This window comes from Meles meles, chromosome 6 (genome assembly GCF_922984935.1).
Source record: "Meles meles chromosome 6, mMelMel3.1 paternal haplotype, whole genome shotgun sequence".
Classification (NCBI taxonomy): domain Eukaryota; kingdom Metazoa; phylum Chordata; class Mammalia; order Carnivora; family Mustelidae; genus Meles; species Meles meles.
In genome coordinates this window covers 140,359,919-140,383,502 of record NC_060071.1, presented here as the reverse complement: position 1 = coordinate 140,383,502, position 23,584 = coordinate 140,359,919, and the positions used below count along the sequence as shown (strand labels likewise).

General features: G+C 57.4%; 1 protein-coding gene across 7 annotated transcripts in view; it reads left to right on the top strand.

Moving 5' to 3' along the window:
- Positions 1-23,584, top strand: part of ITPK1 (inositol-tetrakisphosphate 1-kinase) — a 166,664-nt gene that overhangs the window by 139,082 nt on the left and 3,998 nt on the right. For 5 of the 7 annotated variants that reach the window (XM_046009826.1, XM_046009831.1, XM_046009830.1 and 2 more), the window contains 6 exons: positions 8,732-8,830; positions 9,208-9,248; positions 12,960-13,125; positions 17,331-17,456; positions 18,696-18,763; positions 23,038-23,200. In XM_046009826.1, the coding sequence (XP_045865782.1) occupies positions 8,732-8,830; positions 9,208-9,248; positions 12,960-13,125; positions 17,331-17,456; positions 18,696-18,763; positions 23,038-23,200 (663 nt within the window). The remainder of the gene's footprint in view (positions 1-8,731; positions 8,831-9,207; positions 9,249-12,959; positions 13,126-17,330; positions 17,457-18,695; positions 18,764-23,037; positions 23,201-23,584) is intronic. The other 2 variants (XM_046009828.1, XM_046009825.1) reach the window with 1 other exon arrangement.

The following is a 23,584-nucleotide window of genomic DNA, read 5'->3' as shown; positions in this document are numbered from 1 at the left end:
TAGAGAAGCTCCCTGCCCTCACGGACCCTGCGTTCTTCCTGAAAGGCGGACCCGCGTCTGTGCAGCTACTCCGGCTAAGGCGACAGGGTGTGTGCAGGTGGAAACTTCCTGCCTTCCCCAGGCTCCACTGGCATGGCCTCCTCCCATGGAGCCCTCCCAGTCTTCCCAGGATGCAGCGAGAAGTTGGCCCTCCAGAACCACATGCTTCTTCTTAGCGCCTGGGGCTGGGGAGGCCCGGCCCGCTGGCTGCTACTCTGAGTCCCACAGTCTCTGCCGGCCTTGCCTCCAGCATGCACGGGGTAGGGATGTTCCTGTGGCCGCTGCTTCTGTCCCTGTCTGGAGTGGGGGGTGGCCAAGGGCCCCATGTCCCTGTCTGGCTTGTGGTGACCCCGGGGCCCAGAGCCTCCCTCGCTGAGTGTGGGTGTGAACGGACGGCAGCACCAGGCCCTGCTGCTCCCGAGGGGCTGACTTCATTATCCGGCCTTGTGCAGGTCCTGTGACACTTGTCCCTTGTCCTTGGTCCCAGCATGTAGACAGGGCTGGCTTGAGGACTCCCACTCTGCCGGCCAGGAGCCCAGGGCCCAGGGGAGCTGCCGGCATCACACGCTGTTCTCCAGGCCCCCCCATGTCCAGAGCTTTTGCTGGTAGTGACTCCCCACGCCAGCCTCGCTGTCTTCATGCCTCCCTCACTGTTCTGGGTGGGCCACTGGCCCCAGAGTGACCGGATGTGTGGCGATGGGGTTGTTCCCCAGGTCACCCATGGTCCTCCTTCCCGAAAGGACTGCCCGGGTTTCTGAACATGGGACTACCCAGGGCTGAGACCGCGCAGTCAAGATCGCCCACTGCAGGCGCCACAGCAAAGTCCTGTAGTGCTTTCAGGAGACAGTGTGGCACCATGCGGCAGGAACCCCGGAAACGGCGACTCCCACAGACCCCTAAAGTCGCTTCTGGGAATTTGGCCCGTGGACGTGATTTGCTGCAAACACAAAACCTTACACATCAGGGACTGTCATCAAAGCCCGGTCTGGTAGAGAAGAATTGGCACAAATGTAAATCTGTGACTCCAGGGGAAATGTTACCGGTCCAGTGTCCATGATAATGCAGGGTCTCGGGAAGATACCGACGGCAGGTGTCCAGTAACGTCAGGTTCAAGTGGCAAGTCCGGTCACGATCATAGCAAAGTAGGCAAAGAGGGTGTCTGTGCAGGCGAAGCCCTTCAGGGAGGGAAAGGCCAGGCCGAGCAGGGATGTATGTGATTGCTTTCTTGTTTCCAAGTGGAACGAGCCCAGGGTGCAGGGATGTGACTACGTGGTGGTGTGAGGCCTGCGTGGCAGGTGAGGCCTGGTACGTGGTCCTTTGCGCCCAGACACGCTGACCACATGCCCTGCATCTGTCCAGATGGGGCCCGGATGCCCGAGGAGCCAGCCTTGTGCTTAGGCACTGTGGGCCCCTCCCTCAGCGGCCCAGGTAGTGCACTCAGCAAGGTTTTGTTGCGGACCTACTCTGTGCCAGGCAGTGTTCTCGGCACCAGCCTACAGCTGCAAACCAAACCCAGAATCTCCCGCCTGCCTGCGTGGATCTGACGTTCTAGAGAGGGAGACAAGCCAGCGGATGTAACGCGCGCTTCTCCTGGCACGTTCCCGTGGTGGTGTCCCGCTGCTCAGGACCACACAGCAGGCTCCTGGCCGCCTGGGTCCCCTCCCTGGTCTGTCTCTCTGCTCTCCCCTCTGCCTGGCCCTGACTCCTGGGTGTTGTTCACTCCCGGAGCCCTGCCCATTGCAGAGGCTTCAGACCATTCCAGCCCTGTGTGTCCCCCAGGGACTGCCGCTGCCCCTGGGTCATTTTTTCGGCAGATACTGTCTGGGTGAAGAAAGTAAACCTGTTCAAGAGAACGGGAACCGAGGCAGGGTCCCGGTACAGCTCTCCCGGCCTTCCCCGCCCACTCCCTCAAGTGCCCTGCTGGGGCGTCTCTCAGAGCCACTCGAGGATGGGCTGCTCTTGCTCTGTCGGCACCACACGGGGAGCACAGGGAAGCAGGTGTAGCACCCGGCAAGCTCCAGGAAGCTGGATGTGACCAGTAGCTACGATGCAGCATCTGCCTGCCCTCCCACAGGTGTCCCCAGCCGGCCTGGCCACTGCACGGTACCTGTTCCATACCAGGCCTCCCAGCCACCCTCCAGGGAGACACCGCTCCCATTTTCCAGATGGGGAAAGTAAGGCCCAACAGAATTTGGTCACTCGCCCCAGATTACAGCTGATGAGTCATTTACCCCCAGTTCAAAGTCGGGCTCCAGAGTGTTCTCTGTCTGTCCCCCACCCCTAGCTTTTCCTTTGTCTCCACCTGTTCGTCATTGGCTTTCTGTCTTCTGGGGAGCTCTCCAGCGGCTGCCTCTAGCCAGGTCAGGGCGTGGCCACCTGGCAGAGTGGGGTGGGATGTGACTCCAGACGCCTGGTTCTCCGCCTTGGCCTGCCAGTAACTGGCATGTGGCTGTGAACTCTTCCGCTTCCCTCTTTGGACGTGTGGACGCGTGGTGCGGTGGGGACTTGCCCATCTCCCAGGGCCCCCAGCTTCCCGTTCCGGGATGGGGGCGGGCGGAGAGGAAAGACGGGGGCGGAGTTTCAGTTTCCCAGGGACTAAGATTTCAGCTCTTCACAGAACACAACCCACCATCCAACTAAAAAAAGCCTCTTTCCAACTCCCGTCCAGAAATAAAGACGGTAGATAAATAAGCAACAGTGGCCTTTTCCTGGGAACCAGAAATAGCTTCCCGAGCTCCCAGTGCCGACTTGGAGCAAGAGTCTTCCTTCTGTCTGTCTCTGGGGCAACGAGCTGCAGGCGATGTTGCAGGTTTCCCACGGGGAGCCCCTGCTGTCCTCGCTCCTGCGGCCGGGCCAGCGTGTCTGCTGCCACCGAGGTGCCGGCTCTGATGCTGCGGGGACACAGGCAGCCTCGGTGTCTGAGAGCTAGACGGCTGTCCGCGTCCTCCTCTCGGGCTGGGGCCAGGTCGCACAGAGGCAGCAGCACGGCCCTAAGCAGAGCCTTTGCATGGGCTGTTCCCTCTGCTGGGAGCACGTGGACCCCACCTGCGTCGCCTGTTTCCCCCACCCCCCATTTTCCCTTGTCTTTGTTCAGCAAGACGCTCCCTGCCCTCACTCCCTACTTTGTGGCCCCCACCAGCTGTGCGTTTTACTTGCCCGGGGTTTACTGTTGGGAATGCGAGCTCCCTGAGGGCAGGCTGTGTCTGGGTGAGGTGCTGTATCTTTGGCTCCTAGCATTTAGTGGAGCCTTAACCTTTTTTTTCTTTTTCTTTTTTTTTTTTTTTTTTTTTTTTTTTTGCTATTGGTGGTGACTGGTGATCGAAACCAAAAGCAGTTGTTTCTAATTTACTGTGATTTCACAGACATGCAGGATGGTTTTGGTTCCAGAAAGTTGTTCAGGAAGTTAAGACACTCATGGTCCATTGGCCCCGAGGCCAGAGTGGGGCAGGCCTGGGGCACGGAGCAGCCGTGGTCTCCTGAGGAACCGGGGTCCCTTCCTGCCTCTGCTGTGCAGGCTCGGGACTGCCTTCGCCCAGGGCTGGCCTCTTTGGGGGGGTACTGAGCTTCAGCTTCGGGTCCTTCCTTGCAGGGTACTGGGGCCAGTCTCTGTCCCGGCCGCCTCCCCTGGAAAGTGGGAGAGGCAGCTGGTGGTGCCTGCTGCTCGGGGTGTGGTCAGCAGGCTCCAGGCAAGGAGTAGGGAGCAAGACGGTGACCGTGTGTGCGTGCCCCTCTTCCTCGGTGCGCTTGGTTCTTTGCCACCGTGGCTCAGTGTTGGGCCCGGCCTCATAACCGAAGCCTGGGGTTTCAGAAAGGTGGGGGTGTCTGGCCTAATGCTAGATGTGGTCCATTCACTGGAAATGTCTCATCTCTGCTTCTCACCGGGACCCCAAGCGTCTCTGGGGGGAAGCACTCACCTTGTCCCCGTCCTCTTGCACCTTGGCCGGGCATGGGGCAAGGGATAAGACTCTGCAGGCTTGAAGGAGACGCCGTACAGGGAGGATTTGCTAAGACCAGTGCCCGCAGAGAGCCAGTACTTGGGGGAAGACAGCTGTTGCTGCTGGGGGATTTTTTTTCTTTCTTTTAAAAAAATTGATATAATCCACATGCCATAAAATCCACCTTTTTGAAGTACACATACAGTTCAGTAGCTTTGATTCTATTCCCCAAATTGCCCAACCAACACCACTAAGTCCAGAACATTTTCATCACCTCATAAAGAAATGTACCCATCTGTAGTCTGTCCCGTCCCCCCACGCCCACCCCCGCCCTGTCCCCCCATGCCCCTGCCCCTGGTAACCAGTCTCCCCTCTGTTTCTCTGGATTTGCCGATTCTGGACATTTCGTATAAGTGAAGTCATACGGCATTTGTGACTGGCTTCCTTCCCTTCGCTCAGCATGCTGTTTTCAAGGTCACTTTGTGGCGTATGTCATTCCTTTTTCTGGCTGAAGGATGCTCTGTTGAACGGGCACATCACATTTCATTTATCCACTCGTCAGGGGATGGACACTTGGATTGTTGCCCCTTTTCGGCTTTTACAAATAATGCTGCCATGGACACTCCTGGGCAGGTTTTTGTGTGGGCATACGTTTCCATTCCTTTGGTTGTAGAACCAGGAGGGGAATTACCATGTCTGTAACTCTGTGTTTAACTGTTTGAGGAGCTGCCAGACTGTTTCCTAAAGCAGGGCACCATTTTACTTTCTTGCCAGCAATGTCCACACTTGTTACTTTGTGTCCTTTTGCTCATAGCCATCCTCAGTAGATATGAAATAATATCTCATTGTGGTTTTGATATGCTTTTTCCTGGTGGCTAGTGACGTTGAGCATCTTTTCACATGCACTCGGGCCACTTGTAGGTCTTACTTTGAGAACTGTCTATTCAAATCCTTTGCCCAGGCACGCCTGGGTGGCTCAGTCAGGTTAAGCATCTGCCTTCAGCTCAGGTCATGATCCCAGGGTCCTGAGATCGAGTCCTGCATTGGCAGGGAGCCTGCTTCTCCCTCTGCCTGCTGCTCCCCCTTTTGTGCACTCATGATCTGTCTCTCTCTGACAAGTAAATAAAATCTTTAAAACAAAACCACAAAAAAACTAAATCCTTTGCCCATTTTAAAATTTGGTTTGTCTTTTTGTTAATAGTTCTTTATATGTTATGGGTACTAAACCCTTTTCAGATGTATGATTTGCAAATATTTCCCCCAGAATGGGTTGTCTTTTCACTTTCTTGACAAGTATCCTCTGAAGCACAAAAGTTTTTAATTTTGATGATACCAGATTTATCTATTTTTAGTTTGGTAGTTTGTGCTTTTAGGGTCTAAGAAAGCATTACCTGACCCGAGGTCATGAGGATTTACACCCGTGTTCTCCTCTAAGCATTTTACTGTTTTAGATCTTATAATTAGATCACGATCCATTTTTAATCAATTCTTGTGTATGGTGTGAGGTAGGGTTCCAGCTTCATTCTTTTGCATGTGGATATCCAGTTTTCCTATAACCATTTGTTGAAAAGACTGTCATTCCCCCCTTAAATTGTATTGGCACCCTAGGGGACAGTCCGTTGACCCCAGATGGATGAGTCTGTTTCTGGTCCCTCCATTCTAACCCACTGAGCTCTACATCTATCCTTGTATCGCTACCTTACTGCATGATGACTCACACTGGGAAGTGTGAGTCTTCCAACTGTGAGCTTTTTCAATATTTCAAGATTGGCTATCCTGGGTCCTTGCAGTTTTATATGAATTCAAGGATTAACTTGTCAGTTCCCACTAGAAGAAAGCCAGGATTTTGATGGGGATCGCATTGACTCTATAGATCGGTGTGGGAGTATTGCCAACTATATTGTCTTATTCGTGAGCATGGGGTGTCTTTCTGTCTATTGAGATCTTCTTGGGTGTGTTTCAGCAATCTTTTGTAGTTTTCAACATTTAGGTCTTTGTTAAATTTACTTCTTGTATTTTTATTTTTTAATGCTACTGTAAGTAGAATCATTTTCTTAATTTCATATTCAAATTATTCATGGCTAACATATAGAAATACGATTGTGTGTGTGTGTATTGATCTTTTCTTTTGCAGTCTTACTGAACTTACTCATCTTAATAGGTTTTGGGTTTTTGTGTGTGTGGATTCCTTGGGATTTTCTGGGTATAGGACCATGTCCCTGCATACAGAGGCAGTTTTACTTCCTCTTTCCAGTCTGAATGCTTTTTATTTCATCCTCCCTCCTAGTAACCCTGGCTAGGACCTCTAGGGCAGTGTTGAGTCCAGGTGGCAGGAACAGACATCCTTATCTTGTTCCGATCTTGGGGGGAAGGCATCCATCCAGCCTTTCACCCCAGCGCGCAGTGTTTCCGCAGATGCTATTTCATCAGATTGGAGAAATTTCCTTGTATTCCTGGTTTGTGGCGTGCTTTTATTCTGAAGGGCACTGGATTCGTCAGTCAGATGCTTTTTCTGAGTCTGTGGAGATGATCCTCTCAGTAAAAGCTTTGTCTTTTCTCGTGTTAATACGAAGCGAAGCGAGCCCTTTATCTCCCAGGGAGCCGGCTGCCCATACTCACAGTGTTACTCTGGGTGGGGGACTTGGTATGTAAACTGGGGGTGACTGCTTTCTCATGGGGTTCTTATGAGGGGCCTTGAGTTGCTCTGTAGACGGTGTTGTCTGGCACGTGTAAAGTGCAGCTTACCAAGCACTCGGCTGTGATGGGTGAGTGTGAAAGTGGGGGGGGCGGCTAGGGTGGGAGGGGACACCGCGGGGGGCAGTGCAAGGCTGATAATCTAAGGCCGGGCTGATGTCCCCGCTCTGACAAGTCCGCTGGTGGGGAGTCTGGAAGTTCTCACCGGAGGTGGCTCGCTGGGCTCCACTGGGCTCTGAGTCTTGCTGTGGAAGGGATGGGCCATGGGTGAGGCCCGGGTGAGCTCCAGTCTGCTGCAGAAGCCTCCGTGTGTGCAGGCGTTGACTGTCATGTTCTGTCGGGGCATACGTCTGCAGCAGCGACCTTCCCCAGCTGGGGGTACGGAAATGGGGCCTTGGGTAGGTAGTGGCTACTGCTGAGAGCCAGCACGCACCCCTGCCTCCCCACCCCGATTTCCCTGACTTCTCTTTTCCTGACCTGCCCTTCAACCTCGCTCCTCGTCCTGCCTCTGTCGTTGATCGTCCTTGTGACTTGGGGCAGACTGCCGGTCAGGGCCTGTTGGGGCCTCTGTCCACAGAGACGCTGGCACAGCAGTTTGGGGATTGGCTGTGTTGGAGGATCAGCAGCACCGTCTGCCGGGGCTCCGCAGACACCGCCCCCGACCACCCTCCCGTGGTCCCCAGAAGCCCTGCAGCCCCGACGTCTGCCAGCCCTTCTGCGTCTATATTATGGAGTTTGGGTTTTACAGGTGGGTGGGGGGAGAGAGAGACGCATTTTCAACATGCCCTGTGTAATTCTTGGCATTTGTTTTTATGAGCTATACGAGGTTGGATCTTACCTTGGTTTAATGTACTGACCTTCAAGCCAGCCAAGTAGCTCAAAGTTCCTGGAGACAAGCCACAGCGCTTCTTTACTTTTGGTTTGTTTTCCAAGGTCTAGGGGAGGAGGGCCCCTCACTAACCCTCGGCCTTTCCTGGCCCCTGAGCTCAGAAGTACAGAGCGGCCCCCCTCCTGAGGAGCTGTCGGTCTGATCTGAGAAGGGGCCACGACAAGGAGCAGTGATAACAAACCAGTCATGTGAGCTAGCCCGCGGTAGGGAGCATCAGAATACATTTGGTTATTCCGCAAATCACCTGTTTGGCCCTAATTCAGGGCGTGGCACCGGGAGCATCCCGACAACCAGAGCAGACTCCGCTCCCAGAGCTTTTCAGAAAAACCAGTCGTGCTGAGCACCCCCCTGGGTGGGTACCCCATGAAACTAGGGACTCAGGGAAGCCAGAGTGTGAGACGGTGTTGGCAGTGGGGCAGGGCCGGGGCTGGAGTGTCTCTGGAGGAGGCTGGAGAAGGGCCGTGAGCGCGCTTGAGAGAAAGGGAGGGAGGGAAGGAAGGAGTCGGCAGGCCAGACCCAGCAGGCAGCGGCTGCTGAGATGTGTCCCTGAAGGTAGCCAGAGGGCGAGGGCCCTGTGTCCTGAGGCTCAGGAATGCTGGTATAGCCCGGAGCACACGCCTTGGCTGGCTCCTCCCAGGGTTGTTCCACAGACCTGAGAGCAGGTGCACGCCCAGCCCACAGCACAGCGCCAGACGCGGTGGGAGCCGAGCCCACGGCGGCCCTCCTGCGGTCACCGTGGAGCCCATAAGGCATGTGGTAGGAGAAGCCTTCGCCAGACCAGAAAACGGTCATAGTTCATTGAGTGAGGGTTTGGGCAGCCGAACAGCATCTGGTTGTGAAGTCCTGTGCTCGTGAAGGCTTGGCTCTGAGAACAGTCCCGTCTCTGGGTGCACGTGGTTCTTTTCTTTGGTCTTCGTGTTTGATACTTACCATACGTTGGCTCTGTAATTACGGAAATGTTAATAGAAAATGTAATTAAAGAACACGCTGCCGTTACTGTCAGCGCGCGTGTGTGTGTGCGCGCATGTGCGTGCCCTCGCTGCGGAGTTGGGGGTGTCTGCTGGGGAGAGCGGGGAGCCCGAGGGTGGCCCCAGGGAGGTGGGTCTGTCACAGGGAGTGGGCCGGGGGGCTTGTGGGGGTGGCTTGCTGACGTGGGCTTCTTGTCTGTCCGCAGATGACAGGATCTGCTCACCACCCTTCATGGAGCTCACGAGCCTGAGTGGAGACGACACCATGAGGCTCCTGGAGCAGAATGGCCTGGCGTTCCCCTTCAGTGCGTGTCTCCCCCCCCCCCCCGCCCCCGCCCCAGGCCCCCCTGGGCAGGCTCGGCGGGCCGTAGGCTGGGTGGGGGCTGTCCGTGGCTCCTCGGGATGCCGAGGGCCTTGGCTGCCAGGGAGAGCTGAGCCCCGCGTCCCGCCTGCACAGGGGAGAGGGGTGCGCAGGCGGCATGGGCTGTCCGGGCCACCCTGAGTACCGATGCCGGCCCCCGTTGAGCCAGCATGTCTCCCCAGCTCGTCTCCCCAGCTCCCCTTGTCCCTTATCCCCACGGGTTGCAGGAGTTTCGAGAATTTCACCCCGTGTCTGCCAGGTCAGGCTTTGTGAGGAAATCACCTCACTGATCTCTCTCTGCTTTTCCTCCCTGCTCCGTAGTTTGCAAAACCAGAGTGGCACATGGCACCAACTCTCATGAGGTAAGTGAGAGCTTTGACTGCCCTCTCCCCCCATTTCTCCCTCCCCACCCTCGCCCCGCCCGTCTTTCCAGCTCACAGTGTCTCTCTGGGAGCCCGCACCCCTGCTGCTCCTTGTCCTGCTGTGGCTCCATACACCGTCGCCAGCTTCTGCCCCATGCCTGTCCTGTCCCCAAGGATGGAAGGCGTGTGCCAGGGGTCTGCCTGCCGCCTCTGAGCCCTTGTGGATCTCCAGTTGGACCTGTCCAGGTTTGCGACCTCTGGCTTGTCACTGCCACTCACTGCCTGGGCGCCCGCCCTGTGCCAGGCACTGCCCTGGGCCCCTCTGCGTGCTGTGAACTGGAACGAGGCTCTCACTGCCCCCGCGGACCAGCTGGCCCGGCTGTAGGAGGGCGGCAGAGGCACGGGCACCCCACATGCTAGTATGTGGTGACTCTTCCGCCCTCTCCGTCGTTCCTTTATGCCCCTGTGCACGTTCCCAGCTCCCCTCAGTGCCAGGGCAAGAATGCGCAAGACGGGCGTTCTGCCTCAGTGGTAGAGCCCGAGTCCCCGAGACACGCAGCCCCAGTGAGATGTGCCGAACCGTAAGCAGAGGCAGCCTGCTGGGGTAAGAGCACCAGATGGCTGGGCAAGGACGCCGTCGGGTCTTGGTTGCCCTTGCTGTCCTCGGAACCACAGCCAGGATATGCCCTCAGGGCTTCCCCCCCGCTCTCACCCCTGCCATCTGTTTCTCGTGCTCTCAGGGACACAGCCCGGCCTTGGGGCCTCCCTGTTAGGCACTTGGGAAGGCGCTCTGGGCAGCAGACACATCACCCCTCCGGAGGGCCCTGTGGGGAAAGCCTGCCCTTGGGCCACCTCCCAGTCAGACATAGTCCCTAGAACCTTAGGACAAAACATGGGCACTCCCACGGCAGTACCCTGTAGATTTCTGGGGCGCTCTTTATCCCCAGCCGACGTTTATGGGGAGACGTCCAGGAGCAGATGGTGGTGTGATGGGAGCTGCAGGGCGGGGGTGTGCCTCTTCTCGGGGCAGGCATGTGGGGGCAGCGGCTGGAAGTCATGGCCTGCCGCAAAGGCCAGCTGTCTCCTGGGGTTGCGGAGCCGTCTCCGTCTGGGCCCGCCTGGGCTCCGGGCCAGCAGTGTCCTCCCTGCCAGGCGCTGGGAGGGAGCAGGAATGCTCCAGAGCAGCCAGCGTCCTGTCGCCAGAGCCCACGTTCCCGTCGCTGGCACCAGCCAACCTTCCACCTGCCCCTTTCACTAGCACCCGGTCCCTCTGTGGGTCAGCGCCTTGCGGTTTTCTGAATGGAAGGGTGGCCGGAGTCTCTCTCAGCGTGGTTGGACTGCGCTGTTGCAGCAGAGCTCAGCCTGCAGGAGAGGAGCCGCTTCTCTCTTCCTGAGAGAGTTCTGGAATCATGTAGGCCTGGAAGCAGGTCTGGCTCTGCGCATGGCCAGCTGTGTGATGTTAAGCAGATCCCCAGCCTCTCTTGAGTGTCTGTCTGCACTTGTAAGGGGGGCTGTGGAGGACAGGCTCGCGGCACGCGGTGCCGTGGGGCCTGGCACGGAGCAGAGCGCCTTGGGTGCGCTGGTAGGGAACCAGGTACGGAGTGACCACCAGGCCACTGCAGAACCATGGGGGCTCCAGATCCAAGTGAGCCCCCTCTGTGGCAGGAGTCTCCACCCTCACGTATGGGGTCAGTGCGTTCTCGGGAGGCCTTCCTCTGTTAGTCTAGCTGTCGGAGTCTGGCTCCAAAATGTACACATGGGCCTCCCCGTCTCCCCCGACCCACGGTGGGCTGCTTCGGGGGTGGGGCTCCGCCTCTCCTGAGTGGGGGGCTGGGAACGGGGCCTTCGGGCTTGGAATCTGGAGGCCCCCGGGGACCAGCTGTGTGTGCCACGGACCGCCCGCCTCTTGGGAGGCTTTCCCGTCAGAGGGCTGCCCCCCTCAGGTGGGGCACCCCCACGGCCTGAGTCTGGAGGTTGGGGGGCAAGGCTCCTCACCTGTTCCAGGGGTGCCTGGGGATGAGTGCAGCGAGGATAGAGGGGACAGCTCTGTGGACGTGGTTGGCTTTAAAAGGGAAGGTGAGACTTTCTGATTAGGGTCCTTGCCTGTACCGTGGTCTCCCTGAGCCCTGCCTCTGAGTCCCCCAGCCCCAAGCTCAATGAAAACCAACTGGTTTGGGCAAACTATTCTCTTTTCATTGTACATTCACAGAGCTGTCTGTTTTGTTTTGTTTTTAAGCCACTGCAAACACTGATTTGCTCAGAGTGGAATTACCACCGCTTCCCCCCTTCTGTTAAACCACTGAGCCGGCAGCCAGAGCACCCCTGAAGCTGTCCCGTGGTAGTTCCTGCTGCTGGTTTACAAGCGGGGAAGACGGAGCATGCAGCAGCTTCCCCACCAGCGCCCCCTGCGTTCTTTCCCTCCTGGGCCCCTGGGGAGCACACGCGCGCGCTCACACACACACACACACACACACACACAGTGCGTGCATGTTCCATTTCCCCATGTGACCAGGATCTCTACTTCTGCCCCATGCAGCTAAGCCCCAGGAATGTTGGGGTGGTACTTGGGGACCATGGACGTCAGGGGCGGCAGCCAATGCAGGCAGCCAGCTGTCCAGGCTCCGTCATTCCTGCCCTGAGTCCTGGGCATCTGGTGGCTCCTTCCTGGGGCCTGTGGGCTGCGAGGGATTAGCCATGGCCCCAGCCCCGGCAGCTGACAGTCAAAGCAGAGAGTTTTCTCCAGCTGCCCCTCTGTCCTCCCTACTTTAGTGGCCCAGCAGATCCTTCCAGGGCGGCACCTTTGTCCCCAGAGAGTCAGGGACTGGGAGCAGCATGTTCTCATCCCTCAAGCATCCATGTAGCTTACTCCGTGTGTCAGAGGCCAAGGCTGCATGCTGGGCAGACCTGGTCCCATCCTGGGCTCTGTCGCTTTCCAGCAAGCCACTGAGTTTCTTAGGGCCCCAGTTTCCTCATCTGTAAAAGGTGCATGAGAATAGTACCTCCCGCAGAGGTGTATTGTCAGGATAGCACCAGGTGACTCACACAAAGCAGTCAGAACAGGGCTGGGTGTGTCATGAGTGCTCAACTGGAGGCAGCCCTTGTTGACATACAGATTTTTTTTTTTTTTAATTTATTTATTTGACAGAGAGAAATCACAAGCAGGCCGAGAGAGAGGAGGAAGCAGGCTCCGTGCAGAGCAGAGAGCCCGATGCGGGGCTTGATCCCAGGACCCTGAGATCATGACCTGAGCCGAAGGCAGAGGCTTAACCCACTGAGCCACCCAGGCTCCCCGACATACAGATTTTGACTCAGAACCTCCCAACTCCCCATCCATTGCCGTCCTTTTCCTGCCTCGCCTGGATCTTTGTGGAGGAACCTCTAAGGAGGTCATAAAGATTGAGTAATATACAATTGGGGTGCCATTCCCTGGATTACAGTGTGAAAAGTGGAGTTGTGCAGTGCGTTGTCCACTCAGCCGTACAGGGAGAGCCTGATGGTGCAGGGTTTCTAGACCGCCACAGTAGGAGTGAGTTGATTCCCAGGAGTTCTCAACTCTCACTCCATTCACCTTGGCTTGAGATTCTTCACAGAGAGTCCTCAGTTCACAGGGATGGTCCTTGGTGGCAGAGCTCTGGACCGGTGACGTGCTCCTATGTCTAAGACTGAGTAGGTGGTGGACTCTGACAGAGCTCTTGGTCCCTGTCTCCACAGATGGCCATCGTGTTCAACCAGGAGGGCCTGAGTGCCATCCAGCCGCCCTGTGTGGTCCAGAACTTCATCAACCACAATGCTGTCCTATATAAGGTGTTTGTGGTGGGCGAATCCTACACCGTGGTCCAGAGGCCCTCGCTGAAGAACTTCTCTGCGGGCACATCAGGTAACCTGGCTTCCCGCTGTCTTGGGGCCCATCTGGGACAGGCATCAGCCGTCCGTCCCACAGCACTCCCCCCGCTACCCTGTGTTATTTTGGAGGTGGGGGGCGGGGACGGGCCAATCTGAAGGCTGGAGTTGCGTGCATGGGTGAGGAGGTCTCGGAGAACAAGGTGAAACCCCATCCCACCAGGTCGTTGTAGGGGCTCCATCCATGCAAACCCCTGTAGGCAGCTCCCGGAAGCGTCTGAAGCTTTCTGCACCCAGGGTGCTTCCTGGGGCCCCACGCAGAAAGGAGACTCAAGAGGAACATGCTGGAATGGATGATGGGCCCGTCAGGGAAGTGAGGGCTTGGGAAGGGGCCCCTCGTATTTTGAGGGCCAGAGTGCTGACTCCTTTATCAGGTCCCCTTTCTCCAAGTGGGGAAACACCGAGTTCCTGCCGCTTCTGCGACCGCTGAGGTGACCGTGCGCGCCCTAAGGAGTCCTGCGGCGCTCCTCACTGTGGGTCCTCCCGTGAGCACAGGTGGGCACGGTCACTCCTACCGGGCCCCGCCTTGCAGGGGTAAGGACCGAGTCCAAGGGTTCCAGGTCCTGGGTGTCCCTCAGGTGTCACAGGGCGGCAGTATCCGCGGGATGCTGCCATCATTGCAGGCCGAGGGCTCCACGAGCTCGACCTTTCTTCATCTGTTCTCCTGACACCTGGTGACCTTTGGCCCTTTCAAAAACAGGCACTAGGATAGGCATTTGCTGGTGCCAGGGCTGCTCCAAAGAATGCTCTGGGGGCCCTGAGGCATCTCTAAGGCAAGCTCTAGAAAGCTTTGGAACAGAGGGACAGCGTCTTGGAAATAAGCAGAGCCTTCTAAGAGGACCCCTTGGAGGACATTTGACTGTCCTCATGTGGCTCGTTCCAGCACGCCGTGCATCCGTCTCTACAAGGGAGACCCGCCATCGCCAGGTGCGCTCAAACACCGGGCTGTTCCGTCATCGTCTGAGCCAACAGCTGTGTCTTCTCAAAGTCTCTCCTGCTGGGATTGCCTGTCACCATCCGCTCCTGGTGGCTTTAAGCCACTCCTCTTGAATGAAGTTCAGCTGTTCTCGTCTTCCCTTCTCAGCTGTTCTTCCCCGGACAGCTTCTTTTTTCCCATTAACGCAACACAGAGAGCGGATACTTGGTAAATGTGCGATTTTTCTCTTCCTTCTGGGTGCAGGCAGCTTCCCCATCCGGCGTGGGGCCCCAGGACTCAAGACTGCATTGTCCGGGTTTGGGACATCCCATTGTCACCCTGGTCCCAGTCCCTACATACTGGGATGATAGAAGGACCTGGGGGTGAGAGGACCATGGTCTGGGGAGGCCTTCTTGTGTGTGATTATATACCAGGAAGAGGCATTCTTATACATGATGGGCTGGAAGAGACTTCTTTTTTTTTTTTTTATGTAGGCTCTATGCCCAGCTTGGAGCCCAACTTGGGGCTTGAACTCATAACCTTGTGATCAAGACCTTGAGATCAAGAGTAGGGTGCTTAAACAACTGAGCCACCCAGGCTCCCCAAGAAACTAGTTTTTAAAAGTCCTCTATTATTTTCCTGACTTTTTAAAAAATATATTAAATTTAGAGTGGTATACCTTATGTAGCTTCCTTTCTTTTTTCTTTCTTTCTTTCTCTTTTTATTTTTTTCCTTACCAAAATCCCTGTGCGTGTAAAAGAAATTTATCACCAGGTTTCCTTCCTGTGCAGACAAAAAGTATCCCTTTTTCCCCCTCCTTTCCTCCTGGTTGCAAAGTGCTGGGCGAGCTTCTGTCTCAGCACCAGGAGCCCTTAGCAGCAGGAGGCGGGCTCCAAGTCTGTGTGTCTCCTCCTGGCCATTCCCAGCTTGGCAGTTTTCCATAAAATGTCGGCTGGGGCTAAGTCAATGAGTAGATAAGCACACAGAGCTGATGCCAAAATGATTATTGTGCTCAGACAAGCTGAGTAACTTTCAGAGTGTCCGTCCGTCCATCCCCAGAGCTGGCCTCGTGTCTGCAGCCTTCACGGCTTCATGCCAGGGAGCTGGTGCGGGCTTTGTCCTCTTGATGCGTGTTTTCTTCCCGGATCAGAAGCATAACTCGGCAGTGGCCCTTCAGGCTGGACCAGTGGAGCAGGAGGGCTCTGGGGCTCTGGCCTCCTTCCAGCCCCCGTCCTGGCTTTCTGGTTCTCATCCAGTACGTCAGGCCTGCAGTTTCCTCAGTCCACGCACGGAGCTGGGGGTGCCTTGAGTGGGATTCTTCAGGCCCCTGGGGGAGCCAGGGGCACTAGCCTTCCCTCCATAACGACCGTGCTCTGTTGATTCTCAGATCTTGGTTTTTACCAGATGACCTCTCTGAAGTCAGGTGTGTCTTGGGCCGGCGGCATCTTGGCACTTGCCTTGGCTGAAATGGCAGTCAGGTCCTTGCTGAGACAGTTGGCGTTGACCTGCCCCAGATGCATTCTCTGCCTGTGGTTCACAGTTGGGGCAGTTGCTCCCCTCTCTCCACCCGGATCCAGATGGGCACGTTTCTCTGCTCCCCGTTTTGCGCGGTAGATTTACTCCTGTTTCTTGACTGTGCGGACTGGCGCCTTTATTCTGCTGTCCTTCCTGGGCCTTTTCCCCCTCGGGGTCCATAAAAGAATGGCATCACTTAGCACATAGACCTGGGCTCAGCAGACTTTTTCTGCAAAGCGCCAGGTAGTAAGTTCGTCCAGCTCTCTTGTAATTATGTCCTGCTGCCCTTGGAGCAGGAACGCGGCTGCAGACAAGACCGAATCCGCTGGGCATGGCTGCGGCCCCACAAACTGTACTTACAGAGGCCACCGGGCTCTGGTTCCCTGACCTGTCAGCTCGAGCCTCTCCGTAGATGCCATGTTGCCTTGAACCTGCCGTGTGCTCAGCCCCGTGCCAGGTACTGATCCAGGAGGGCCCGAGACAGTCAGCCAAGCACGCTGCCCCGATGTGCTCGTATTCTGGCGGGAGAGAGCACGCACGTGGAAAGAAAGAATGAGAAGAGTCATCATGGCACAGATGCAGGGCTCCAGAGGAAGCAGTGGGGTCCCAGGCCGCCACTGGGTTGGGGAGCCCCTGGACAGGGCAGCCAGGGCCCGTCCCTCTGTGCAGCAGAAACATGTATGGGATCCGGAAGAGCATCTGCCCCCCGCCCCCGCAGCACTGTGACCCGTTCCCCGGCCCAGAGACCCGTGAAGATGAGGCAGAGCAGAACAGCGGCGCCGCTGCCCCCGACGGCCGGGTTACTGGAGCACCGGGGGAGGGAGCTGGCCATTTACTCTCTTCTTTTGAACCCGTTTTTCTCATCTGTAAATTGGGGGCCACGGCACTCCTTTTCCCCTCACTGTCTCCCCACCCCCCTGTGTCTCAGGACCGCTGTGGACACAGGCAGTGCCTGGGGCCCCAGATCCAGAGTGCCCTGCGACCGGCGTGCCAGGGCTTAGCCAGCTTCATCCTTAGAGGGTCTCTTAAAGGTCCCCATGTTAAAGGACATGTGACCCATTCTGACCCGTCTCGGCCTCCTGGTCTCCGGGGTCGGGGAGTGACCGGAGGCTGCCCACACGCCCTGTGGCCCCTGCTCGGGCCGGGCACGGGTAGGATGTGAGCAGAGGATGCCCCCCGCACCAGTCCTGAACAGTTCTCTGGCCTGAGCCCTCAGGTCAGAGGTAGCTAAGGGGAGCAACAGTCTCCTGTGAAATGATCCACATGTGTGGTCGGTCTTCCTGCAACAAGGAGCCATTGGGTGACACGGTCTGTCCAGTTCAGCAGCTTCTGGCTCTGCCCTTCTGAGTGCCCAGCTTCTTGCCTTCCCGGCATAAACACTCGTGGTGTTCCCTTGTGGCTCCTGTAGGCTTCCTGGCCTCCCTGAACTTGGCTATGTCTGCCTGCTCTGTGTGACCCTTTACCACGCCCCCCACACCCAGGCTTGGTCTGCCACCATTGGGGACCCTTGGGGTGGGTGGGAGGCACCCCAAGTTTGGTAGGGTCGGGTCCGGCTGGGCTGCAGGGTAAACAGGTGGGCAGTGCCTGCAGAAGGCCCGGACCCCCACTCCAGCTGCCCGAGCCCCACTCTGTCCCCTGGCTCACAGGCCTTGCCACCGCTCAGGGCTCACTTTTCTTGGCTGTCAGCGCCCAGAAGTAGAGATCGGTGGGGTTGCCTGGCGCAAGTCCTGCAGGGTGTTTATTTTCCCCAGGCTCTTCCCCAGGACCGTCTCTCGTGCCCCCCGTCTGGACTGGCTCTGGTCGGAGCGGCGGGAGGACTGTCGGGTACACCGGGGCGGCAAGGGGCCTGTGTGCCTCACTAGCGGGAAGGACGCCAGGTACATCTCAGCGCCTGCCTGCTTGGCCGCCGCCCGAATCACTTTCTCATGCATGATTGTTGCAGCGTCGTAATCCTGGAGCTGGGGTGGGGGGTCTTTGGCGATCAGAGCAGGTGTTCCCTGCGGCCTGGTCCCCCCGCACCATGGTGCTCAGCCAAGGCCCTTCCTGTCCTGCGCTTAGGGCCCTGGGTCCCGGGGGTGATCATTGTGTCCTGGGGACGGGAGTCACCATGCCTCATCCTGGAGGGACTGAAGCAGAGGCCGCTGGGACCCCGTCGGGGCTCATGGCCCAGGACATCCCCATGTCATTCTTGGTGGGGGGGCACGGGGTGGTGAAGCTCGCGGTTTTGTGATTCTTGCATTCCTGTGCCCATGCTTCCAAGTGCTCGAGAACGTGTGACCGACCAGCCTCACTCCACGGGATAGACTAACCAACTGCTTATTGCACTCATCACTCTTGGGATCGGTGTGCCCACCTGGGTGTCCCGGTGGGACTTAGGGTGTGCTGGGAGGCAGAGGTGGACCAGGAAGTATGGTGTGGGAGGAGGAGGAGGGTATTTCGGGGGTCTGTGCCAGCTTCCAAAGCCAAACAGAAATCCTTCTGTATACTCTCCTTGGACGGAACCTACAAGAAGCCCATGTTCTGATTTCCCGTTGCCCCGTGTGTAGTCGGGAAGCAGGAGAACCTTTGTGTTTTAAACACGCATGTGCCAAGCGGCTGCGTGGGCGTATTTCTCAAGTGCTGCCCTGAAAAGGAGTTCCGTGGGCAGATACCGGGAGGGGCTGGGACTACTGGATTAAATGGCATTTACTGGACCTCTTGACTTCAGGCCTTTGATGCTCCTGGGACACTGCGTTTCCCACTCGCTCAGCCCCTGCACCATCTCCTAAGTCCCCTTTCTAGTGCCGTGTCCATAAGACACACTAGACACACTCTGGAATGGGCAGGGCTGCAGGTGTTGGGAGAAGCAGATAAGATACAGTGAGATGGTAGCGGAGGTAGGCTCGCTAAGACAATTATTTTTGTATGGGAAACGGGAGCCCTGAGTGGACGTGTTTCCGGTCACGGTGCCCTGTCTCCTTGGCGTGGGGGTGCCCGGCTCACTGGGGCCCCGGGTTGGCTGCTGCTAAGGCCACCAAGACTGTGGCTGGGGTAGTGCTGCCCCCTGGTGTCAGGTGCTGGAGTCACCATCCCCGCCTTGAGCTCACTCCTGCTCCTTCTTGTCTTTGCTTTTTCAGACCGGGAGTCCATCTTCTTCAACAGTCATAACGTGTCGAAGCCGGAGTCCTCGTCGGTCCTGACCGCGGTATGTTCCTTCCGCTGTGGTGGCCTTCCCTCCTAACTTGGGGTGGGGGATGCCGCTGGCAGTGGGGCTGAGGGCTGAGCTCCAGCAGAGCAGGGTGAGGGGACAAGAGACCCCCCTTTCTGGGCTTGCTGCAGGCCATCACAGCCACACCCGCGGACTTCTGGGTTTCTCCCGAGGGAAGATTTTCTAACTTTTCTCCCAGAGTGAGGATCTCCCCACCCACCTCCCAAGTCACGGGGAATTTGAAGACCTGTTTTCTAATCTGCCTTTTCCCTGATTTATAAAAGGGGGTAGGAGGCAACATCACACCCCGTTTTCCTTTCTCTTTCCTTGTCCGTGTGAATCCAGTAAGCGTTTGTTAAGGGCCTGCTAGTACCTCGGTGGGGGCGGGGGTGGCAGTTCCCCCATGGCAGAACTCGGGGCGAGGTCTGTGACCATTGCGGCGGGTCAGGCACCGTCCGAGGTGCCCCACGGCATCACAGCCGGGCCTCGCCACAGCATCACGGGAGCCGGGCAGACAGCTCCGTTTTCTGGAGTGGGGAGGCTCGTGATCAGGAGGGTTGACTGACTTCTCCAAACTCACAGGGCTGTTCACTCAGGAGCCACACTGGCCCACGACCCCAGAGTGGTCTGTTCCGAAGCTGGGTGTCTTGGGAATTTGGGACTTATTCCCTCACTGGTACCTGCAGGACAGTATTCAGCCAGAGTTAGAAATTTGTCCTGGGGCAGCTGCTTCCATCCCTCTCAAGTCCAGCGGGCCGGTGGTCTCTGCTGCCCCTTGCCCTGACCTTGGAGCCCTGGGCTGGGTCTCCTGAGTCATGGCCGTGCTGGCTTCTCTGGGAGGATTTGCCTGGGTCTTCCTCCCTGTCCTGGGCTGTTCTCACCAGCAGCATCCACAGTCGGCCCCTGACCCTGGGCCTTACTCCCCTCCTTCCTGTGTTGGGGGCACGCATGTGCCTGTTTCATCTTGCCTCCCTGCCGTCCCCTCCCCAGCCCAGGCTGCCTGTTCATTTCTTGTTTGTGTCTGGTTCCTCTGAGGAGCCAGCCGTGTGCTGAGGGTTTGACAGAGCACAGGCGTGGACAGGGACCTGGAGGGAGCACCGGTGTCCCTCAAGGTGTTGATAGATGTTCCCCGGGAGCAAGTGCCATGGTCAAGGAAGCTTGGAGAAGAGTCAGATTTTAAACAGAACCTCTTGGCGCCTGGCTGTGTGCACTGTAAGACGTAAGAAGCTGTTTTGTGCAAGAAAAGCTTTGCCGGTCGTCTAACCTTCAGGGACTGTAGACTGACCCAGTCTGCAGGGCTTCTTCCCTGAGAGGCTCTCAGTCCTTGAGCGGCCAGTGACTCGCGGCTGGGGAGGGAGATGGCATTCCACAGACTTCCCGGGCCGCTATCCCTACCAGTCCCGTGTGACTCTGGCGGCCCCCGGGGCTGCTCACTGGTGCCCAAGGGTCCCAGGTAATGTTCTTAGATAATTACCCGCCTGCTGCTCGGCCCGTGTCTTCCTCTGTGAAATGGGAAAGCTTAGACTTCGGGGCCTCCTCTCTACCTATAGGATGTCCCCCTATCTCCTCCTTGCCCTTAGCTCCTGACTGCCATGCAGGAGGCGCCCAGGACTGACATCACGTGAAACAAGACAAGAGCACACGCTTAGCCGTACTCTTTCTGTGGGAGATGTGAGCCCCTTCTGCCTTCCTCCCTCCCACCAGGAGTCCCTCTAGTCCCCATCAGGGTCTCGTGCAGGGGGCCTTGCAGGGAGCCATGGCCTAGCCTTGAAGCCTCCCTCCCCCTCTGGAGGCTGCTGAAGGTGAACCCCACCCACACCTAATTCACAGGCCCCCACACACCAGCGGCGAGGGGATTGGTGAAGAGCGCGGCCCCTGATGAGACGGACTCCAGCAGGTTTCAGACGTGTGGCCTGGGAGTGACATTGCCTCGCTGAGCCCGTTTCCCCTCCTGCCCTGCAGGGTGGTCGGGGCATGTGGGGAGTTAGTGGACACAGAGGAGGGTGACCTCCGTCGCCTCCCCATTTCCCAGAGCGTCATGGTTGCCTTTGCAATGACAACCCAGGATCTCTGTGCCTTTGTCTTGTCCTAGGATGGCTGTTGAGTTTAAGATCATCAAACAGCCTCGGAAGGATTTCTGAGATGCCTTAGTTGAGCTGAGAAAGTGCTTTTCTGAGCAGCCTGTTAGGAGACATGATAGAGAGCAGCAGAGCCCCTCGCTGGCACGCCTGGGTGCCGGCTCTTGGCTCCCGCATCCCCGGTGCCTGTGATTCTATTATCCCATTTCTTGGAGCGAGAAAACCAGACTCCGAAGTGTACTGGACGGCTCAGAGCCTGCAGGGGGACATGGGCTGTGCTGAGATATCTGTCTGGCTCTCTCTGACTTGGAGAAGACCCCAGGCCACAGATCCGATGGCCAAGCTGCCGCGCTGGGCTGAGCCTCTGGCTGGCAGGAGTGACCTTGAGGACGGCCCTGGCTTGGGCAGGTGCTCAGCGACAAGGGCTTGTCACAGCCAGGCTGACTCTGCCCCTTAGAAGTTTTTCCTCTGCTAAGACACCGAGGCAGCAGGGTCATGGGTGCGGGGGCCCTGCAGGTTGTGCAGAGCTGGTGGCCGTGGCTTTCACGGGGGACCGTTGATGGTGCCCTGGTGTAGGCTCCTTGCTCTGTGTGTCTGGAAGTTCCCTATCAGCCATTCTAGCTACCTGTGCTGGTGGAAGGACCATCTGTGCCCAGGGCTCTGTCCTCAGCCCTCCTGACTCAGCTTTTTTTTTTTTTTTTTAATGGAGTGAAATTCACATAACATACAACGTTGCCAGTTTCTTTTTTTTTTTCTTTTTAGAAAGAGTTTTATTTATTTATTTGACAGAGATCACAAGTAGGCAGAGAGGCAGGCAGAGAGAGAGGAGGAAGCAGGCTCCCTGCCGAGCAGAGAGCCCAATGTGGGGCTCAATCCCAGGACCCTGGGATCATGACCTGAGCCGAAGGCAGAGGCTTTAACCCACTGAGCCACCCAAGCACCCCGCAATGTAGCCATTTTCAAGCGAACGGTTCAGGGACATTAGTCGTTCACCATGTTGTGCAATCCTCTCCTTCTACCATGTTCTAAAACGTTTTCACCACCTCCGAAGAAAACTCTGTACCCACTCAGCGGTCACCCCGCCTTCCCTCTTCCTCCCCACCCCTGGCAGCCATGAATCTGCTTTTCATCTCAATGAATTTGCCTATTCTAGACCTTTCATAACAGGGTCATACAACGTGTGACCGATGGTGTTTGGCTTTTTCCGCTTGGCCTGACGTTTTGAGGGTTCGCCCATGCTGTGCCATTGTGTAGCCGAGTAATGTTCCATCGTGTGGAAATCGGTTTCTGTGTCTGTCCGTGCATTGATGGACACTTGGGTCGTTTCCACCTTTGGCTGTCGCGAACAGTGCTGTGAACACTGGCAGACAAGTGCCCGTTCTCAGGTCGTTGGGTACATATCCAGGAGAGGAATTGCTGGTCACATGGTAATTCTGTGTCAGTTTCTGACCCAGCTTCACTTTCAGTCTGATGGGTCTATACCACCCTTCCCCTCTGGCCCCTGAGCCCCACAGCTGCCAGGACTCTGCACTCCACTATTTCTGGGGCATGTCCTGTAACCTTCCCCTGACGGACTTCGAGGCAACACAGGGCCCTCCCTGCCCTAAAATGCAGGTGTGCATCTCCTCATAGCCAGGCCATACCGTTCCCACCACATCAGCGACCAGCAGAGGGGAGAGGCCTTGTTGGTCCCGTTTGCACACAAGCAAACTGAGGCATGGTGAGGCTGAGTACCTTTCCCTAGGACCCCAGAGCTAGAAAGTCACTGTCAGGATTCAAATCCCTGTCCTCTTGATCCCAAATCCTTTCCGAGGTTCCCCTTCCTTGGTGGCCCTTCCAGGGACCAAGCTGGAGCCCATGAAAATCCACGTGTCTGTCCCCGGCTGGCTGGAAGTAGAGCAGAGCAGCCTTGTGGGGACGTCCGTCTGGGTTGTTACAGGGACTAGAGTGCGTACTAGACACTTAATACCTGCCCAGTCGTCCGTGGGACTTGGGGAGTGGCCGTGGGAGTGCTGCTCACCAGGGGTCTGTCCTACCCCCATCCAGAGGGCAAGGCCAGGATTTGGGGCACCCGAGCGGGGTCTCTGTGTGTGGTGTGGTGTCGCACCACCCGCCTGTGGCCTGACTCGACTTCCTCGTGTGTGTGTGTGTGTGTGTGTGTGTGTGTGTGTGCGCGCGCGCGTGTGCGCACAGCTGGACAAGATCGAGGGCGTGTTCGAGAGGCCGAGCGACGAGGTCATCCGGGAGCTGTCCAGGGCCCTTCGGCAGGCGCTGGGTGTGTCACTCTTCGGGATTGACATCATCATCAACAACCAGACTGGGCAGCACGCAGTCATCGACATCAATGCCTTCCCAGGTGAGTGGCGGAGCCAGGACGCCAGGAACCGCCTTCGTCGGTCAGTAGACCTGTGTCCTCGGGCTCTGGCACAGGCAGGTCAGGTTGACCAGCTCCCTCCCTCCCGGTCGGTGGGGCCTGGGGTCAACGGTCCCGCTAGGCCTCAGCCCATGTGTGGAATGGGTTCTGGGGACGCGGAGCCGGTCAGCTCCCCGTGGCTTCGGCGCCTGCTCCCTGCTGTCTGCCTGAGCCCTGAGCGGGAAGCCTGTCTCAGGCCCCTGCGGGCTGCTGTTGTGGCCTGGCTCTGCCGTGCCCCCCTCGTCTCGACGCAGCAAGGGGGCTCCGTGGGAGGCAGCACCCAGCGAACCCTCAGCCGGCAGGGGTGATGGCTGTGATGTCCCTAGT